Source organism: Scyliorhinus canicula, chromosome 7 (genome assembly GCF_902713615.1).
Source record: "Scyliorhinus canicula chromosome 7, sScyCan1.1, whole genome shotgun sequence".
Lineage (NCBI taxonomy): Eukaryota > Metazoa > Chordata > Chondrichthyes > Carcharhiniformes > Scyliorhinidae > Scyliorhinus > Scyliorhinus canicula.
The window spans coordinates 106,283,209-106,298,565 of record NC_052152.1 but is presented as its reverse complement, the minus strand read 5'-3'; the positions used below and the strand labels follow the sequence as shown (position 1 = coordinate 106,298,565).

Genomic DNA, 15,357 nt, shown 5'->3' with positions numbered 1-15,357 from the left:
AGACAGTGACCTAAGCCGGGAATCGAATGTGGGACCCTGGAGCTGTAAAGCAACAGTGCTAACCACTGTGCTAGGAATAAGGAATATATTCCTTAGGCATTAAGGAATATAAGCTTAGGGAGGGTTGAATGAAGATCTTGGGTGTGTTTTCTCTCTGAAAGATTATCTGTTTCTGTTTGACTGGGGGTGGGGGGATGGGTGGTTGCAGCCCCCCGGGGTGAATTTAAAAAAAATCTAATGTTTAGTTGTAACGCACCATGTTGGTTATGCTCTGTGCCGTGCATGAGGGATTGATGTGGGTCGGGATGGGATGGTTCATGAATGCTCTGTAGGGAGCCATGTTGGGATAAGGTTTCATGTTTCGGTTGGGTGTGGGTATGGGGGGAAGAGCCGGGGATGAGGTTTGGAGAGAAGGGGTGGGTGGGGTCAGATGGGGGGCGGGGGGGGGGGGGAGGAATGGTGGGCTTTTGGGGGGTCTTTGGATGGGAGTCACCACACTAGCAAGGAATGTTAGTGAACTGAGGTGAATTGGGGGGGGTGGCGGTGGAGAGGGGGGAGGTGACGTGGAGGATGAGTTTAGTCATGGACGGGGTGGCCCAATTCAGAGTGAGGATAGAGGCAACGGAGCCTAAGGGTGATGGTGGAGGACTCTAGAGTGGAGGCAGAAGCCTCCGGTGAGAATCGTGACATGGAATGTTTGCAGGCTAAATGGGCCGGTTAAATGGCCCCAGGAGTTTGCGCACTTGAAGAGTTGGAGAACAGAGGTGATTTTCTTGCTGGAGAAGCATCTCTGGGTGAAATATCAGATCAGGTTGAAGAAAGAGTGGGTGGGGCAAGTGTTCCACTTGGGGTATGACTCGAAGTCGAGAGGGGTTGAGCACAAAAATGGGGTTTACAGGGGTCAGGACGTGGACTCTCCAGCTGATTATGGGGAGGCATTTCAAATTGTGTATTGGAGCTGATGGTGGATAGGCCGAGCCTTAAGTCGATGGGGAGGTTGCGACTGGAGCGAGAGCTGGGAGGGTTCATGAAGAAGATGGGTTTGGTGGATCCGTGGATGTTTGGGCACCCGGGAGAGAGGGAGTGTTCCTTCTTCTCACAGATCTATAGCATTTATTCCAGGATTGACTATTTTGTGGTGAGCCGCGCTGTGCTGATGGGGGTGGAAGGGGCGGAATATGGTGCATTAGTGATTTTGGACAACGCTCACTTTATAGACGTGAGACTTCTTTTGCAACAGGCACCAAGGCCGGGTTAGTGATTGGATCTGGGACTTTTGGCTGACGAGTTCTGTGGGAAGGTGATGGTGGCAATTGAGAAATAGTTGAGCTCAGTCAGAATGGGGATATACGGCAGCCATGTTTTGGCAGGCCTTGAAAGCGGTGGTCCTGGGAAATTATTTGTTCAAGGCCCATAAGCATAGGATGAGGAGGGAGGATCATCGGTGACTGTTGAAGAGATAGTAGAGGTGGATAGGAGGTATTCTGGAGCCACCATGAAGGAGTTGTTGGAGGAAAGAAAGAAGTTGCAGGGACAGTTTGACCGGCTGACGACGGGTAGGGCAGTCGGTCAGCTGGGGTGGGCGAGGGGGATGCAGTATGAATATGCAGAAAAGGCGAGTCGAATGCTGCCCCACCAGCTGCGGTGACAGGCAGGGACGGTTTTTGAACGGACTGGATTTCCGGGAGCTGGAGGGGAAGAGGCAGGCACTGGAGGAGCCATTAGGGCTAAAGGAGGTGATGGAGTGTATTGGCATAATGCAGTCGGGGAAGGTGCTAGGGTCAGGGAGCTTTCCTGGGGAATGCTGTAAGCAGTTCTTGACTGGGTTGGACCCTCCTACCTTTTCGACATGTTTAGTGAAGCCTTGGAAAAGGGGGAGTTGCCAGCGGTTAGCGCAGGCATCAATTTCGCAGATACTGAAAAAAGCGGAAGGATCCATTGGAGTGTGGGTCCTATAGACCCACCACGCTGCTAAATACGGGCATGACAGTACTGGCAAAGGTATTGGCAAGAAGCTTGGGTGTCTGCCGGAGGTGGTTTGGCGGACCAAACGGGTTTTGCAAAGGGGAGGCAGCTCTCTAGTAATATTAGGAGGTTGCTGAATGTAGTTATGACCCCCGTCAGGATGGCGAATGCCGGAGGTGATTGTGTCAATGGATGCAGAGAAGGCTTGATCGGGTAGCGTGGCGGTATCAGTTTGAGCTTCTGTGGAGGTTTCAGTTTGGTCTGAGGTTTGCGGCATGGGTCCAGTTGTTGTATGCGTCCCTCATGGCAAGTGTGTGAAGGAATGCGACGAACCTGGGGTATTTTGGGTTGAAAAGGGGAACGAGGCAAGGGTGCCCACTGTCCTCAGTTATTTGTGTTGGTGATGAGCCCTTGGTATTGGTACTTCAGGCCTTGGTTGAGTGGCGGGGAATTGTGAGGGGGGCAGGGAGCACTGGGTGTCGTACACTGATGATGTGTTGTTCATGTTGGAAAGCATGTGCCAGAATCATGGGTGTACTGGAGAGATTTGGGGCTTTTCCGGGTTATAAATTGAATGTAGAGAAAAGTGAGGTGTTTCTGGTGACTGCTGTTGGGGGGGGGGGGGGGGGGAAACGACCTTGGGGGGGGGGGGCGGGGGGGGGAACGACCTGGGGGGGGGGGGGGGGGGGACGACCTGGGGGCACTGCCTTTTAAGGTGACATGGGAATGATTTCTGTACCTTGGGATCCAGGCAATGCATGAGTGGGCCACAGTGCACAGGTGGAACCTGACTGGGTTGGTGGAGGAGATCAGGGGGACCGTAAAAGGTTGGATGTGCTGCATCTGACATTGGTAGGGAGGGTGCAGGTGGTGAAGATGAATGTGCTGCCAAGATTCCTTTTTAGTGTTTCAGTCCGTCCCGATTTTTCTCCCCAAGCCCTATTTTCGGAAGGTGGATGCGCTAATGTTGAAATTTTGTGGGGGCAAGGTAGGTGCAGAGGGTGAAGAGGGCTTTGTTGCAAAGGCAGAGGCAGGAAAGGGGGTTTACGGCCCTGAATCTGTTGCGTTATTATTGGGCGGCGAACGTGGGGAAGGTGAGACAATGGCAGGAGGGGGCAGATTGGGTCAGGTTAGAGGAGGAGTCTTGTAAAGGTACTAGCCTCAGGGCACTGGTGACGGCCCAGTTGCCCCTCGCTCTGAGGAAGTATATGAGGAATCAGGTGGAGGCACTTTAAACTGAGTCACATGTCGGTGTTGACTGCATTGTGTGAGAACCAAGGGGAAACATGGACAAACTGTATACTTTGATTGGATGTTGAATTTATGTTATTTTGTTGAATGTGTTTGGACTAAAATATCGTTTTTAAAAAAAACGTTGCATTATATGAGAAATTTTGTGTACTCGCACACTTCTGGTTAAAGTTCCTGATCATGGCTTCCTATTAACATTTAACAATGAAACTACCTAGTGTTAACCCTGCTGATAGTGCAAGAGTGTCTCAAAATCTTTAAGGATAGCTTGAAACATTGATTTCAAGCATTAGTGGTGTGTGGCAAGGTGGATACAGAACTGGGTAGGTCATAGAAGGCAGAGAATAGCAATGGAAGTGTGCTTTTCTGATTGGAGGGCTGTGACTAGTGGTGTTCCGTAGGGATCAGTGCTGGGACCTTTGCTGTTCATAGTTTATATAAATGATTTGTAGGAAAATGTAACTGGTCTGATTAGTAAGTCTGCAGACAACACAAAGGTTGGTGGAATTGCGGATAGTGATGAGGACTGTCAGAGGATACAGCAGGATTTAGATGGTTTGGAGACTTGGGCAGAGAGATGGCAGATGGAGTTTAATCTGCATAAATGTGAGGTAATGCATTTTGGAAGGTCTAATGCAGGTAGGAAATATACAGTGAATGGTAGAACCCTCAAGAGTATTGACAGTCAGAGAGATCTAGGTGTACAGGTTCACAGGTCACCGAAAGGGGCAACACAGGTGGAGAAGGTAGTCAAGAAGGCATATGGCATGCTTGCCTTCATTGGCCAGGGCATTGAGTATAAAAATTGGCAAGTCATGTATAGAACCTTAGTTAGGCCACACTTGGAGTATAATGTTCAATTCTGGTCGCCACACTACCAGAAGGATGTGGAGGCTTTAGAGAGGGTGGAGAAGAGATTTACCAGGATGTTGCCGGGTGTGGAGGGCATTAGCTATCAGGAGAGGTTGAATAAACTCGGTTTGTTCTCACTGGAACGACGGAGGTTGAGGGGCAACCTGATAGAGGTCTACAAGATTATGAGGGGCATAGACAGAGTGGATAGTCAGAGGCCTTTTCCCAGGGTAGAGGGGTCAATTACTAGGGGGCATAGGCTTAAGGTGCAAGGGGCAAGGTTTAGAGGAGATCCAAGAGGCAAGTTTTTTTTTTAAACAGAGGGTAGTGGGTGCCTGGAACTCGCTGCCGGAGGAGGTGGTGGAAGCAGGGACGATAGTGACATTTAAGGTGCATCTTGACAAATACATGAATATGATGGGAATAGAGGGATACGGACCCCGGAATTGCAGAAGATTTTAGTTTAGACGGGCAGCATGGTCGGCACAGACTTGGAGGGCTGAAGGGCCTGTTCCTGTGCTGTACTTTTCTTTGTTCTTTGTATTTGTTTGGAAATATTATGAGCAACAATGTGCAACCCAGTGAGGAACCAATCCAGTTGTTGTGTAACAATTAATAAAGAATATTGCTGAAAGTAAAAGAAAAGAAAAAAAAGTTAAAGTATTTGTTTAACTCCTCTGCTATTTCCTGGTTCCCCATTATTATTTCCCCAGTCTTGCCCTCTATGGGGCCTATGTTTACTGTGGCCGCTCTTTTCCTTTTTATGTAATTAAAGAAGCTCTTACTGTCCATTTTTATATTACAAACGAGTTTGCCCTCATAGTTTATCTTCTCCCTCTATTATTTTTTCGTCATCTTTTGTTGGTTTTTGAAACATTCCCAAAATCTGTCTTATGACAGATTGTATGTTTTTTCCTTCAGTTTAACACTATGGTGGCATGGTGGCGTAGTGATCTCGGCCCCGGGCCGTTGTCTGTGTGGAGTTTGCACATTCTCCCCATGTCTGTGTGGGTCTCACCCCCACAACCCAAAGATGTGCAGGATAGCTGGATTGACCATGTTAGATTGCCCCTTAACTGGGGGGAAAAAAACTTCCTTGGTTAGCCATGGTCAATTTATCCTCTTCCTAGAATCCTCCTTCCTCACTTGGATAGATTTTTGTTCTGAATCTTGAACTATTTTCAGTAGTTCAATGCCACTGCTGGTCAACCGTCTTTTCTGCTGGATACCATCCCAGTCCACTCCAGCCAACTGTAATGTTACATCAAAATGTGAAATCCGGGGTAGTTGCTGGCCCCAACTTCTCTGTTGTTGAGAACGATGTCATATTGGAAGCCTTCCTCACGTTGGCATATGGAGGGCGTTCAACAGTAATTGGAACAGTGTTATTCAGTGTGAAAGGGAGATTCCATAACTGCTGAGTAGCATTGAAAAAAATATAGGTGCACATTAAGCCACCTAATATCCAAAGTTTAAAATAAATCTTTTCAGCTGGGGCTATTAAATGTGTTGAATGGGATATTATTTTCCAGTTATGTAAAATGTTTTTTGCCTTTCCCCAGAGGTGCCTAGCCACTACTGCATTAAAAATCCAGACCGAATTCATCAATGTAGGTTGCTGGTGCTGCCATTAAAATTAATGGACTACTTTAACGAATGGAGTTTGTGGTTAAGTTTATTAAAATTAATTCCGTTTTCAATGTATCATTTCACCTATAGATACAGTGGTGGTTCATTCAAAGCAACTGTGCCTCCACGATTTACATAATTCATGGCTACCAGATTTTTATTTGTTGTACATGTGTTAAGGCTATTGAAAACAATTATGTTGCTAATTTTATTGCTCTTCAAAATCTTGTAGGAAGTTGCTATCAAGTGATAGGAATCCTCCAATTGATGAATTAATAAACTCTGGAATCTTACCAGTCCTGGTACGATGTCTAGAAAGAGATGACAAGTAAGTGTTGCCAGTGTTTATTTTTCATTAACATAAGTGAATTGTGAAAGGCTTTCAAAGCACAGTGTTGCATCAGATTACTGCATTATCTGCTGGCCTTTATGTTTTGTCTATTGAGAATATAATTAAACTTTGCCCTGTTAGGTATACTTAACACAATGATATTTGAGATGTTATTTTTGTTGCAATGGGCTGTATAACTTGACTAGTAATACATGTTGCTGTTTATTAATAGAATTCAACTTCATTCTGATTGAGAGTTTGATGTGACTCTGCTTTGCATTTTTAATATTTATGTTGACTAATTGTTGAACCCAAGTATTTTCTTTTGCATTTTGGGGTGTCAACTGCCTCTTCCTTCCTTTCTTATTCACTTTCTGTCTTAATTCAAAATGGTTCATTGGCCAAGCAAACAGGCAGGATGCTTCTGTCACCATTGACTTGGCTGTAAGAAGCTGCAGGGAAGTCGTGGATTGGATTGTCCACAAACCATTCTCTGAAGATTCTCATTCAGACGTAGGTGCAGACTTAGGTTGAGAGCCCATCACAAGGGCGTCTACATTCTGTTATTTGGTGAACCATCATTGCAATTCAGCTGACGTGTGCTTCAATGAAAGAGTGTGCTGTAAGGGCTAATCCACAGTTCAGTGATCTGTTTCTCCAGTACTGTTGATAAAGAATAGTTTCCAATGTCCTTAAACCATGACTATAATCATGGGTTTATTAAGATCCTGGTCCTCAAATACTCTTTTCCTTGTTTTGCTGACTGCTGTGCTGCACATTGAAAGCAATAATGAATTGCATCATCAGAGTCTGCCTTCGTCAGGAGGAGGCTCCCAAGATATGGAAAGTGGTGTTGTGCTGTGGCAGCTGGTTGGAAGAGGGCCGTAGTTTTCTGAGTGTTTAGCAGAGGCCCATTTTCTTTTATGTTTCGGAGAAGGAGTCAACAGTGACCTGTAGTTCCGTTTCTGAGTGAAGGCACACAAATGCCATCTACGTACTGAACCTGAGTTTTGGATTGTAGATGAACTTCAGAACTTTGTCACAGCAGGAAACTCCCTGGAGAAGTAGAAACACTTTAGGATGTCCTCAAAGCATTCTTGAAGGTCAAACATTCCTGGCTTATGATTGACCAAAATGGCAAATGTTCACTTGAAAAGGTACTGAACTGATCAAGAGATCTGTCAGGACCACGCTGAGGCGAGGCTAGGGCACAGAGCAAGCGTACAAACCTCCAAAGAACTCATCTGCCCAACCCTTCAAGCACCAACCAGTCGCTACACGCAGCAACGTCTGCATGTCATGCATTGGACGTGTTAGGGCATCTCCGAACCCATCGGGCTGGAGTGAATGCAACTATCCTTGATCCCGAGGAACTGCTTAAGAAGGAGACAATGACAATATCCTGAGATACAATATTTGTTTTAATTATGCAGGGAAAAAGTACTTGGGAGTTTTTAGATCAAGCAGTTGCCCATATACTCAGTACTCTGCAAGTGCTCACTAAATATGATGTTGACATTCACTTTTTAAAATATAAATTTAAAGTACCCAATTTAGCGTGGCCAATCCACCTGCCCTGCCCATCTTTGGGTTGTGGGGGTGCGACACACATAGACAGTGACCCGGGGCCGGGATTAAGCTCAGGTCCTCAGTGCTGTGCGGCAACCGTGCGAACCACTGCGCCACCATGCTGCCCATGTATTTACACAATATTTTTGCATACATTATGACCCCTTAGATCTCGCATATTTTCTATGCTATGCCTTTGTTTTAAATGTAATCAAAGCCAGTGTGCTAGTTACTGAAAGGAGTACATGCTAGGCCAAATCCTTAAAACTCCTGAATGCAGCATTAAATTGTGACTTCAGAGAGTCCGTGTGCCTTGACTGCATTTGCTTACTTTCTAGCAAATGGTCCAGGGCGAAGGTGACAGAGCAAATGCAGCCTTCAAATCAGTGTGTCACACTCGGATGAAACCATCTGGTATGTCCCACCTGCACCCAGCATTGCCAGTGAATGTTAAATAAAAAATAATTCAGACCTTAAAGTTGTGTGGTATCATTACCATTTTGAGAATTGATTCTCCTTGCGACTGAGTTGAGATTAAAGATTTTACCTCCCCACAGCTTCTGTGCTGAGTTGGATGTTCAGTAGAGACTGCAACATTTCCTTGAAGGTGAATGGGGAGGATTGTGTTGGAGGTTGAATTAGTGCTGTTGCTGGGCTGTTAACATATATTGCCCTGCAACTAATCAAATTAGACTATTAGTAGAATTGAAAAGAAAGCTGACAAAACAAGTGGGCAAAAAATTGTAGAAGAGTTAGTATTTGTCTGTCCTTCAATTGAAACTATATATTTTCAACCAAAAAGCAAATCACATGCAGAATATTGCAATGGTAACACTTGCAGCAGAGCAAAAGAGGCAAAGTGGAAGTTGAATTAAGTAACATTAAGTAACAGCTAAGTACAGATAGAAATTATGTTACTTGCTGCAGTTTTCAAATGTTAATGCAGTGAAAATATCACTAAGACCATATAGTTATTTTCTTTAGTGTTTAGAGGTGTTTGTAATTTGCTGCAGTGGACTGATGTGTTTTTATTGATGTTACAGTCCATCCCTTCAGTTTGAAGCTGCTTGGGCATTGACTAATATAGCATCTGGAACTTCTGCACAAACACAAGCGGTGGTTGAAGCAAGTAAGTGATCAAAACAAATCTAATGGCAAAATTAATCCAGTTGTATTTTATAATTTTTTGAGTTGATCGTGTAACTTCCAGTTCTGATTTCTAACATGTGAAAGCACAATGCTTTCAGCAGAGTTCAGTTTTCAGACATTTTTTTATTTTTGTTAAAAATAAATTTAGAGTACCCAATTCATTTTTTCCAATTAAGGGGCAATTTAGCGTGTTCAATCCACCTACCTTGCACACCTTTGTGCAAACTCCACACGGACAGTGACCCAGAGCCGGGATCGAACCTGGGACCTTGGCGCCGTGAGACTGCAGTGCTACCACTGCGCCACCGTGCTGCCCTAATTTTCAGACATGAATTCAGTGCACGGGTCTTAGAAGTGATTAGATTTTCAATTGGTAATACAGAAAGACATTTCAATGTAAATTTCGGTTCTGTACTGTTGTACAGCCATCCGTGCTAAATATTTAAATGTAATGTTTTGTTTCTTTTTGTTAAGCAGGAAATGTAGAAATAAATGTTTATGGAATTATTTCATTTAATTTTTAGAATTCTTCAGCAGTCCTGATTTAGACCTTGTAATTTGACTTCCATCATGTCCACAGCAGTGAGACATCTAAGTCACTTGCAGCAGTCAACATAGAATTCCTACAGTGCAGAAGAAGGCCATTCGTTCAATTGAATCTGCACCGATCCTCTGAAAGAGCACCCTACGTAGACCCACTCCCTGCCCTATCCCCTGTAACCCCACCTAACCCATGCATCTCTGGATACTAAGGTGCAATTGCATCATGACAAATCGACCTAACGTGTTTGGATTGTGGGAGGAAACCCATGCAGACACGAGAAGAAAGTGTAAACTCCACACAGCCAGTCACCCAAGGCTGGAATCGAACCCAGGTCCCTGGCACTGTAAGGCAGCAGTGCTTGTCACCATGCTGCCATTTTTAATGTGGTATCACAGGCGAGATACAGCAGTGTAGTCTTTTAGTTTGAAGTCAGCTGTCGGTTATTTTTTGAATTTAGAGTACCCAATTCATTTTTCCAGTTAAGGGACTATTTAGTGTGACTAATCCACCTACCCTGTACACCGTTGGGTTATGGGGGCGAAACCCATGCAAACACGGGAGAATGTGCAAACTCCACACCGACAATCACCCAGAGCCTGGATCGAACCTGGGACCTTGGTGCTGTGAGGCAGCAGTGCTAACCACTGTGCCACCGGGCTGCCCTAGAGTCAGCTGTAAGTTAATAACTGACTCTTGGAACCTTAAAAAAAATATATTTTCACCCACCATTTCTCTCAAAATCTGAAACTTCTCTCATTTGCCAGTACTTCCCTGCATATAAAGCACATGAGGGTTGCATTCTTATTTGCATTGGCGCAATTGACAAAACCATACCTCTCAAAATCATCTTTATATTGCTTTGTTCCCGAGTGAAGTTTTTTTAATAGGCTGCTGACCAGCGGCCTGGACCTCTGTACAGAGCTAACATGCACTGCTCTGCCCTGGACTCTGCTGAGCAGCTCTCTCCAGCAGATTCTGTTGTGCGATCCTGTTTGAGTCTCTGGCCTCTGTTTGGTACACTGCCTATTTGAGTCTCTGGCCTTCCCTTACTTTTAAGAAAATGATCCATCTTTACAGTCCTCCTACCAGCAGCTGGGAAATGGAAGCAGCCCTGCTCCGTGATTTAGTGCCAAATTAGTACATGGTGGATGCGTGACATCAAATGTACATGCAGGGCGCTTGACCTGCTCACTGTTGCCGCTCCTGACCGGAAGATTGCACGCAGTCTCATTTAATTTATAAAGTGGTAGTGACCACCGTTCTCGATGTAAAAGTCGGTAGTGGCCATTGGGTGCTTGTCCCGTGATCGGGACCACCATGATTCCAGTCACTTCCCGACTCCCCTGAAGCTGGCCTGTGACCCACTTGCGGGCTGTGACCCGCACTTTAAAAAACCCTGGTCTAGCTGACATCCAGTCATGAATGAGACAGATTGTCCTCCAGTTGAACATTGGGAAGACCAAACCTAGCAGCAGCATAAAAACCCTTTTTTGATCTTACTCTCCACTCTATGATCAATGGAAGAGCAGAAGTCATTGTGTAAGCTTATGTCCTGTTGGATCCTGAATTGAACTTCAAACCTAATATCCTACTCAACACCCAGATAATACATTTTCATCAACCTATTATTCCCTCCCCCATCATACATGTCTTTAGACATGAGACATTTGGATAGAAAAATATATATATAACTCCATACATCATTATTTTTCCAGTGTCATGGGAGTGTCCCTTTAAGAAATGTTTTTGTCTTATCACGTGGCTTCAGTGATGTCACCGTGTGGGTGGTGCTGGGTTGTGGATCTGGGTTTTTACTTTCCTTTTTGAGTTGATTTTACTTTTGCTTTGAGTTTGAAATGGTTTGTATAGCACAGGTTGAAAAATAAGTTTTTTTTCCCTTCTATCTGCACTTTAAAAGCTGTTTCCAGGCTGTTTGATAACTTGAAAAGAAATAATTGTTTTCTGGAAGAAATTCAAACCTGTTTTGGAAAAGACGCGAGCATCCAAACCAGGTCTTGAGTGCTGTGTGCTGGCCACACCTTCTGTAAAGGGTTTTCTGGTTTATGGGATCTTGTTATTAAATTGGAACAGCTTAAGGGGGAAATTTATTAAGGGTTATACATAGAGTACTGTAGCTGTGTGGGGTATTTATGTTGGTAGTTGATAAAAATGCTGACTGTTGATAAAAATGTTAACTAAACTCGTAGAATAAACGTTGATTTTGATTAAAAGTGCTGAAGGGCTCTGTTGAATAACACCTGAAAGGCAGGCCCTTGTGCTCATCATAACCAAAATAAATAAACAATTGTAGGTCAGGTGAGCTCCATGATATCCTTTGGAGTTTTCTAAACCCTGGCCCATAACAATCTGGGTGCTCGTCAGGGATAAAAGTCTATCTTTCGTGATTGGGTTGGCTCAGTGAACTTAAGGAAAGTAAGGGGTGAGCATATTTGTGTTTGTTTTTCAGGTGGTGTATTCCAGTTTAAGTAGGGAGTGTGTTGTGGACAGATGTTTTTGGGGGTGGAGAAGGTCACACGCAGTACCATACAAACAGAGGCGAAAAAAAGATTTTTAGATTTGGCAAAAACATTGCAGTTTACATTGCCTGATAAAATACAAAAAGAAGAGGTAATTGCGGCGGTAGCTGAGCATTTAAAATTGCCTGAGACACAGTCAGAATCATTGGAAATGGCAAGAATTCAATTACAGATTAAGTAGCTTGAACATGAAAAAGAATGAAAGCAACTTGAATACAAATGAAGGGAAAAGAATGAGAAAGGGAGGTACAGATCAGGGAAAAAGAAAAGGAGAGAAGAAAGGGAAACAGAAAGAAGAGCCCTAGCAGAACAAAAAGAGAGGGAAAGGGAGGTACAGATCAGAGGAAAAGAGAGAGAAAAGTAAAGGAGAGGGAAGAAAGGTAAAAAGAGTGTGACTTTGAACTTCAGAAAATGGCCATGAAACGTGACAGTCATTTAAAATTGGTGGATGTAAAGAGAAACGTACAGTTTGAGGATAGTGAGAAAGAGCGTCATAGTCGAAGGCTTGGTGGAGATCTCTTTAAATATGTCCAAGCAAGGTTTGATGAGAAGGAGGTGGAAGCCTTTTTCATTTCATTTGCGATGCTAGCTAAACAGATGAAATGGTCACAGGACATGTGGGTATTACTGATTCAAACAAAGTTGGTAGATTGAGCTAGTGAAGTGTTTGCATCACAATCAGAGGAGGTATCTGGGATGTATGAGGAGGTGAAAAAAATCCATCTTGGGTGCATATGAACTAGTGCCTAACGCCTACAGACAGAGGTTTAGAAATTTATGAAAAGAACCTGGTCAAATATACATGGAGTTTGAAAGGATCAAACGGAGTAATTTTGATAGGTGGATAAGGGCTTTGAAAACAGACCAAATGTATGAGTCTCTTCGAGAAATCATAATTTTGGAGGAGTTTAAAATTTCAATTCCTTATGTAGTGAGAACTCATGTGGAAGAGCATCAGGTTAAAACGGCGAGATTAGCAGCAGAAATGGTAGATGATTATGAATTAGTTCATAAATCAAACTTTGGTTTCCGACATCAGTTTCAGCCTGTGAGGGATAGAAACTGGGGGAAAAGAGAAATACTCAAGTGGTAAAGGTAAAGGGGATCTGATGGGAGATAATAAGGGGAGTGTACCTCAGATTAAAAAAGAAATCCAGGAGGGTGGAAGAGAAATGAAAAAGTTCAGATGTTTTTACTGTAATAAGCTTGGCCATGTAAAATCACAGTGTTGGGGGTTGAAGAAAAGCACTGATCTGGTAAAACAGGATAAGTCAGTGGGGTTTGTTAAAGTGGTAAAGGAAAGCCCAATTGAAGCGAAGGAGGTGCAAAAGATTATACAGCCTGATCAAGAGGTGATTGATAAGAAGATGCCAGATCTCTTTAAAGAATTTACTTGTCTGGGTAAAGTTTACTCGTGTACCAGGAGAAGTAGATAAAGAAGTCAGAATTTCAAGAGATACGGGAGCTAGTCAATTTTTGATGGTAAGAGATGAGTTATGTAGTTTGGGAAGAATGTTGCCAGAAAAGGTGGTAATATGTGGAATTCAGGGTGAGAAGAGTAGTGTTCCATTATATAAGGTAAGGTTGGAAAGCCCAGTGAAGAGTGGTGAAGTGGTATTGGGAGTAATAGAGAAACTATCTTGTCCAGGAATACAGTTTATTTTGGGTAATGATGTAGCTGGATTGCAGGTGTGAGTGATGCCTACTGTGGTTGATAAGCCAGTGGAAAATCAAACAATTGAATTGTTGAAGGACGAATATCCTGGGATTTTTCCGGATTGTGTAGTAACAAGGTCGCAAAGTCACAGGTTAAGACGAGAAATTAACGAGTGAAGGTGAAGTTCAATTATCCAAAACTATTTTTGATCAGATGGTTGGAAAAGAACAAGAACAGGTGGAGGATGAGGTGGATATTTTTAGTTCAGGAAAATTGGCAGAGTTACAGCAAATAGATAGAGAAATAAAAAGATATAGAAATAAAACGGATGTATCAGAAAGCATACACGAAAGAGGAATCTGAGTGTATACCAGAATGTTATTACCTTAAAAATGATGTCTTAATGAGAAAATGGAGACCTTTACATATGCAGGCGGATGAAAAGTGGGCAGAAGTTCATCAAGTGGTATTGTCGGTAGGGTATAGAAAGGAGGTGTTGCGAGTAGCACGAGATACCAGTAGAAGGTCATTTGGGAGTAAGGAAAACGCGAGCTAAAATACAAAAACATTTTTATTGGGCTGGACTACATAGATTATTTAAAACTGAATTCTGAAGATAGAAAGCTTACATGAATCAGCATCTTAACCCAAGCTATAAACTAAGATTTCCACATATGTTCTTTTAACTGTAATTCTCCAATTGTTACATTGATTAGAATAGAAATAACATTTTGTGTTTTGGTTCCAGATGCTGTGCCTCTCTTTCTGCGATTACTCCACTCTCCTCATCAGAATGTTTGTGAACAAGCAGTCTGGGCTCTAGGAAACATAATAGGTTTGTATTGCTGTTAAATTATCTTTTTTTAATGCTGTTAAAGCACATAGATTCTTAGTTTTATAAGTTGAGGCAAAGAGTGAAAAGCAAAGAAATTATGCTAAATCTTTATAAGTTTAAAAATTATATAGTTTTATTCAAACAAAATTTTCATTATTAGAAACACAGCAATAATACAACAAATTCCAATCCCATTCCCCCTCCCCACCCCGACAAATGAAACAAAACCTTTATCAAGACTTTAAAAAAAGAAAAAAGACCCCCCACTCCAAACAGCTGATGGTATTCAGTTCCCTGAAAAAGGAGATAAAGGGCTGCCACCTCAAGTAGAACACTTTGGCCAACCCCCTCATGGTATACTTAATATTCCTCAGGTGCAAATACTCCATCAGATCCCCTAACCAAGCTGAGGCCTTTCGTGGCACTGAGAACCACCTCCTGAACAGAACTTGAAAATACTTTTTGTGGTTTACGATCTGTAAGGGCTAATAATTGGTAGGAACGAGGGCAAGACAAGAAGGGCCATAGAGAATTGAATTTAATCTAATATCAAGCATTCTCCAAAGGTTTAATTTAAAGGGATAAGTCATGGCAAGAGAGTTCAAAAGCTTTGGTTTGCTCCATGTGGGAAGCTGGGAACATTCCCAGTGCCCGGAACCAGCATGTATGCAGGAAGTCTCTAGTTACAGCCCCTGGAAGTCCAGGCTTCTGAGCTGGAGCGGCGGTTCGGGACACTGGAGCATCTGCAATGCGGAGAGTGACGTGGATAGACCGGTATAGAGTGGTGGTCACACCTAGGTTCCAGATGCCACAAGCAGGAAGGGAATGGGTGACCACCAGGCAGAGAAAGAGAGATAGGCAGTCAGTACACCAATCTCCTGTGGCCATTCCTCTGCAAAACAATATACCACTTTTGGATACTATTGAGAGGACTGATCTCTCGGGGGCAAGCAGCAACAGCCAAATTGTTGCATCATGGTTGGTTCTGCTGCAGAGGGTTGGAGTGAAATGTCCGGAATGCAATAGTTATAGGGGGTT

General features: G+C 43.5%; 1 protein-coding gene across 1 annotated transcript in view; it reads left to right on the top strand.

Moving 5' to 3' along the window:
• Positions 1–15,357, top strand: part of LOC119969249 (importin subunit alpha-4) — a 122,414-nt gene that overhangs the window by 49,207 nt on the left and 57,850 nt on the right. Inside the window, exons 5-7 of the mRNA XM_038802606.1 lie at positions 5,930–6,025; positions 8,641–8,726; positions 14,233–14,319. Of these exons, the coding sequence (XP_038658534.1) occupies positions 5,930–6,025; positions 8,641–8,726; positions 14,233–14,319 (269 nt within the window). The remainder of the gene's footprint in view (positions 1–5,929; positions 6,026–8,640; positions 8,727–14,232; positions 14,320–15,357) is intronic.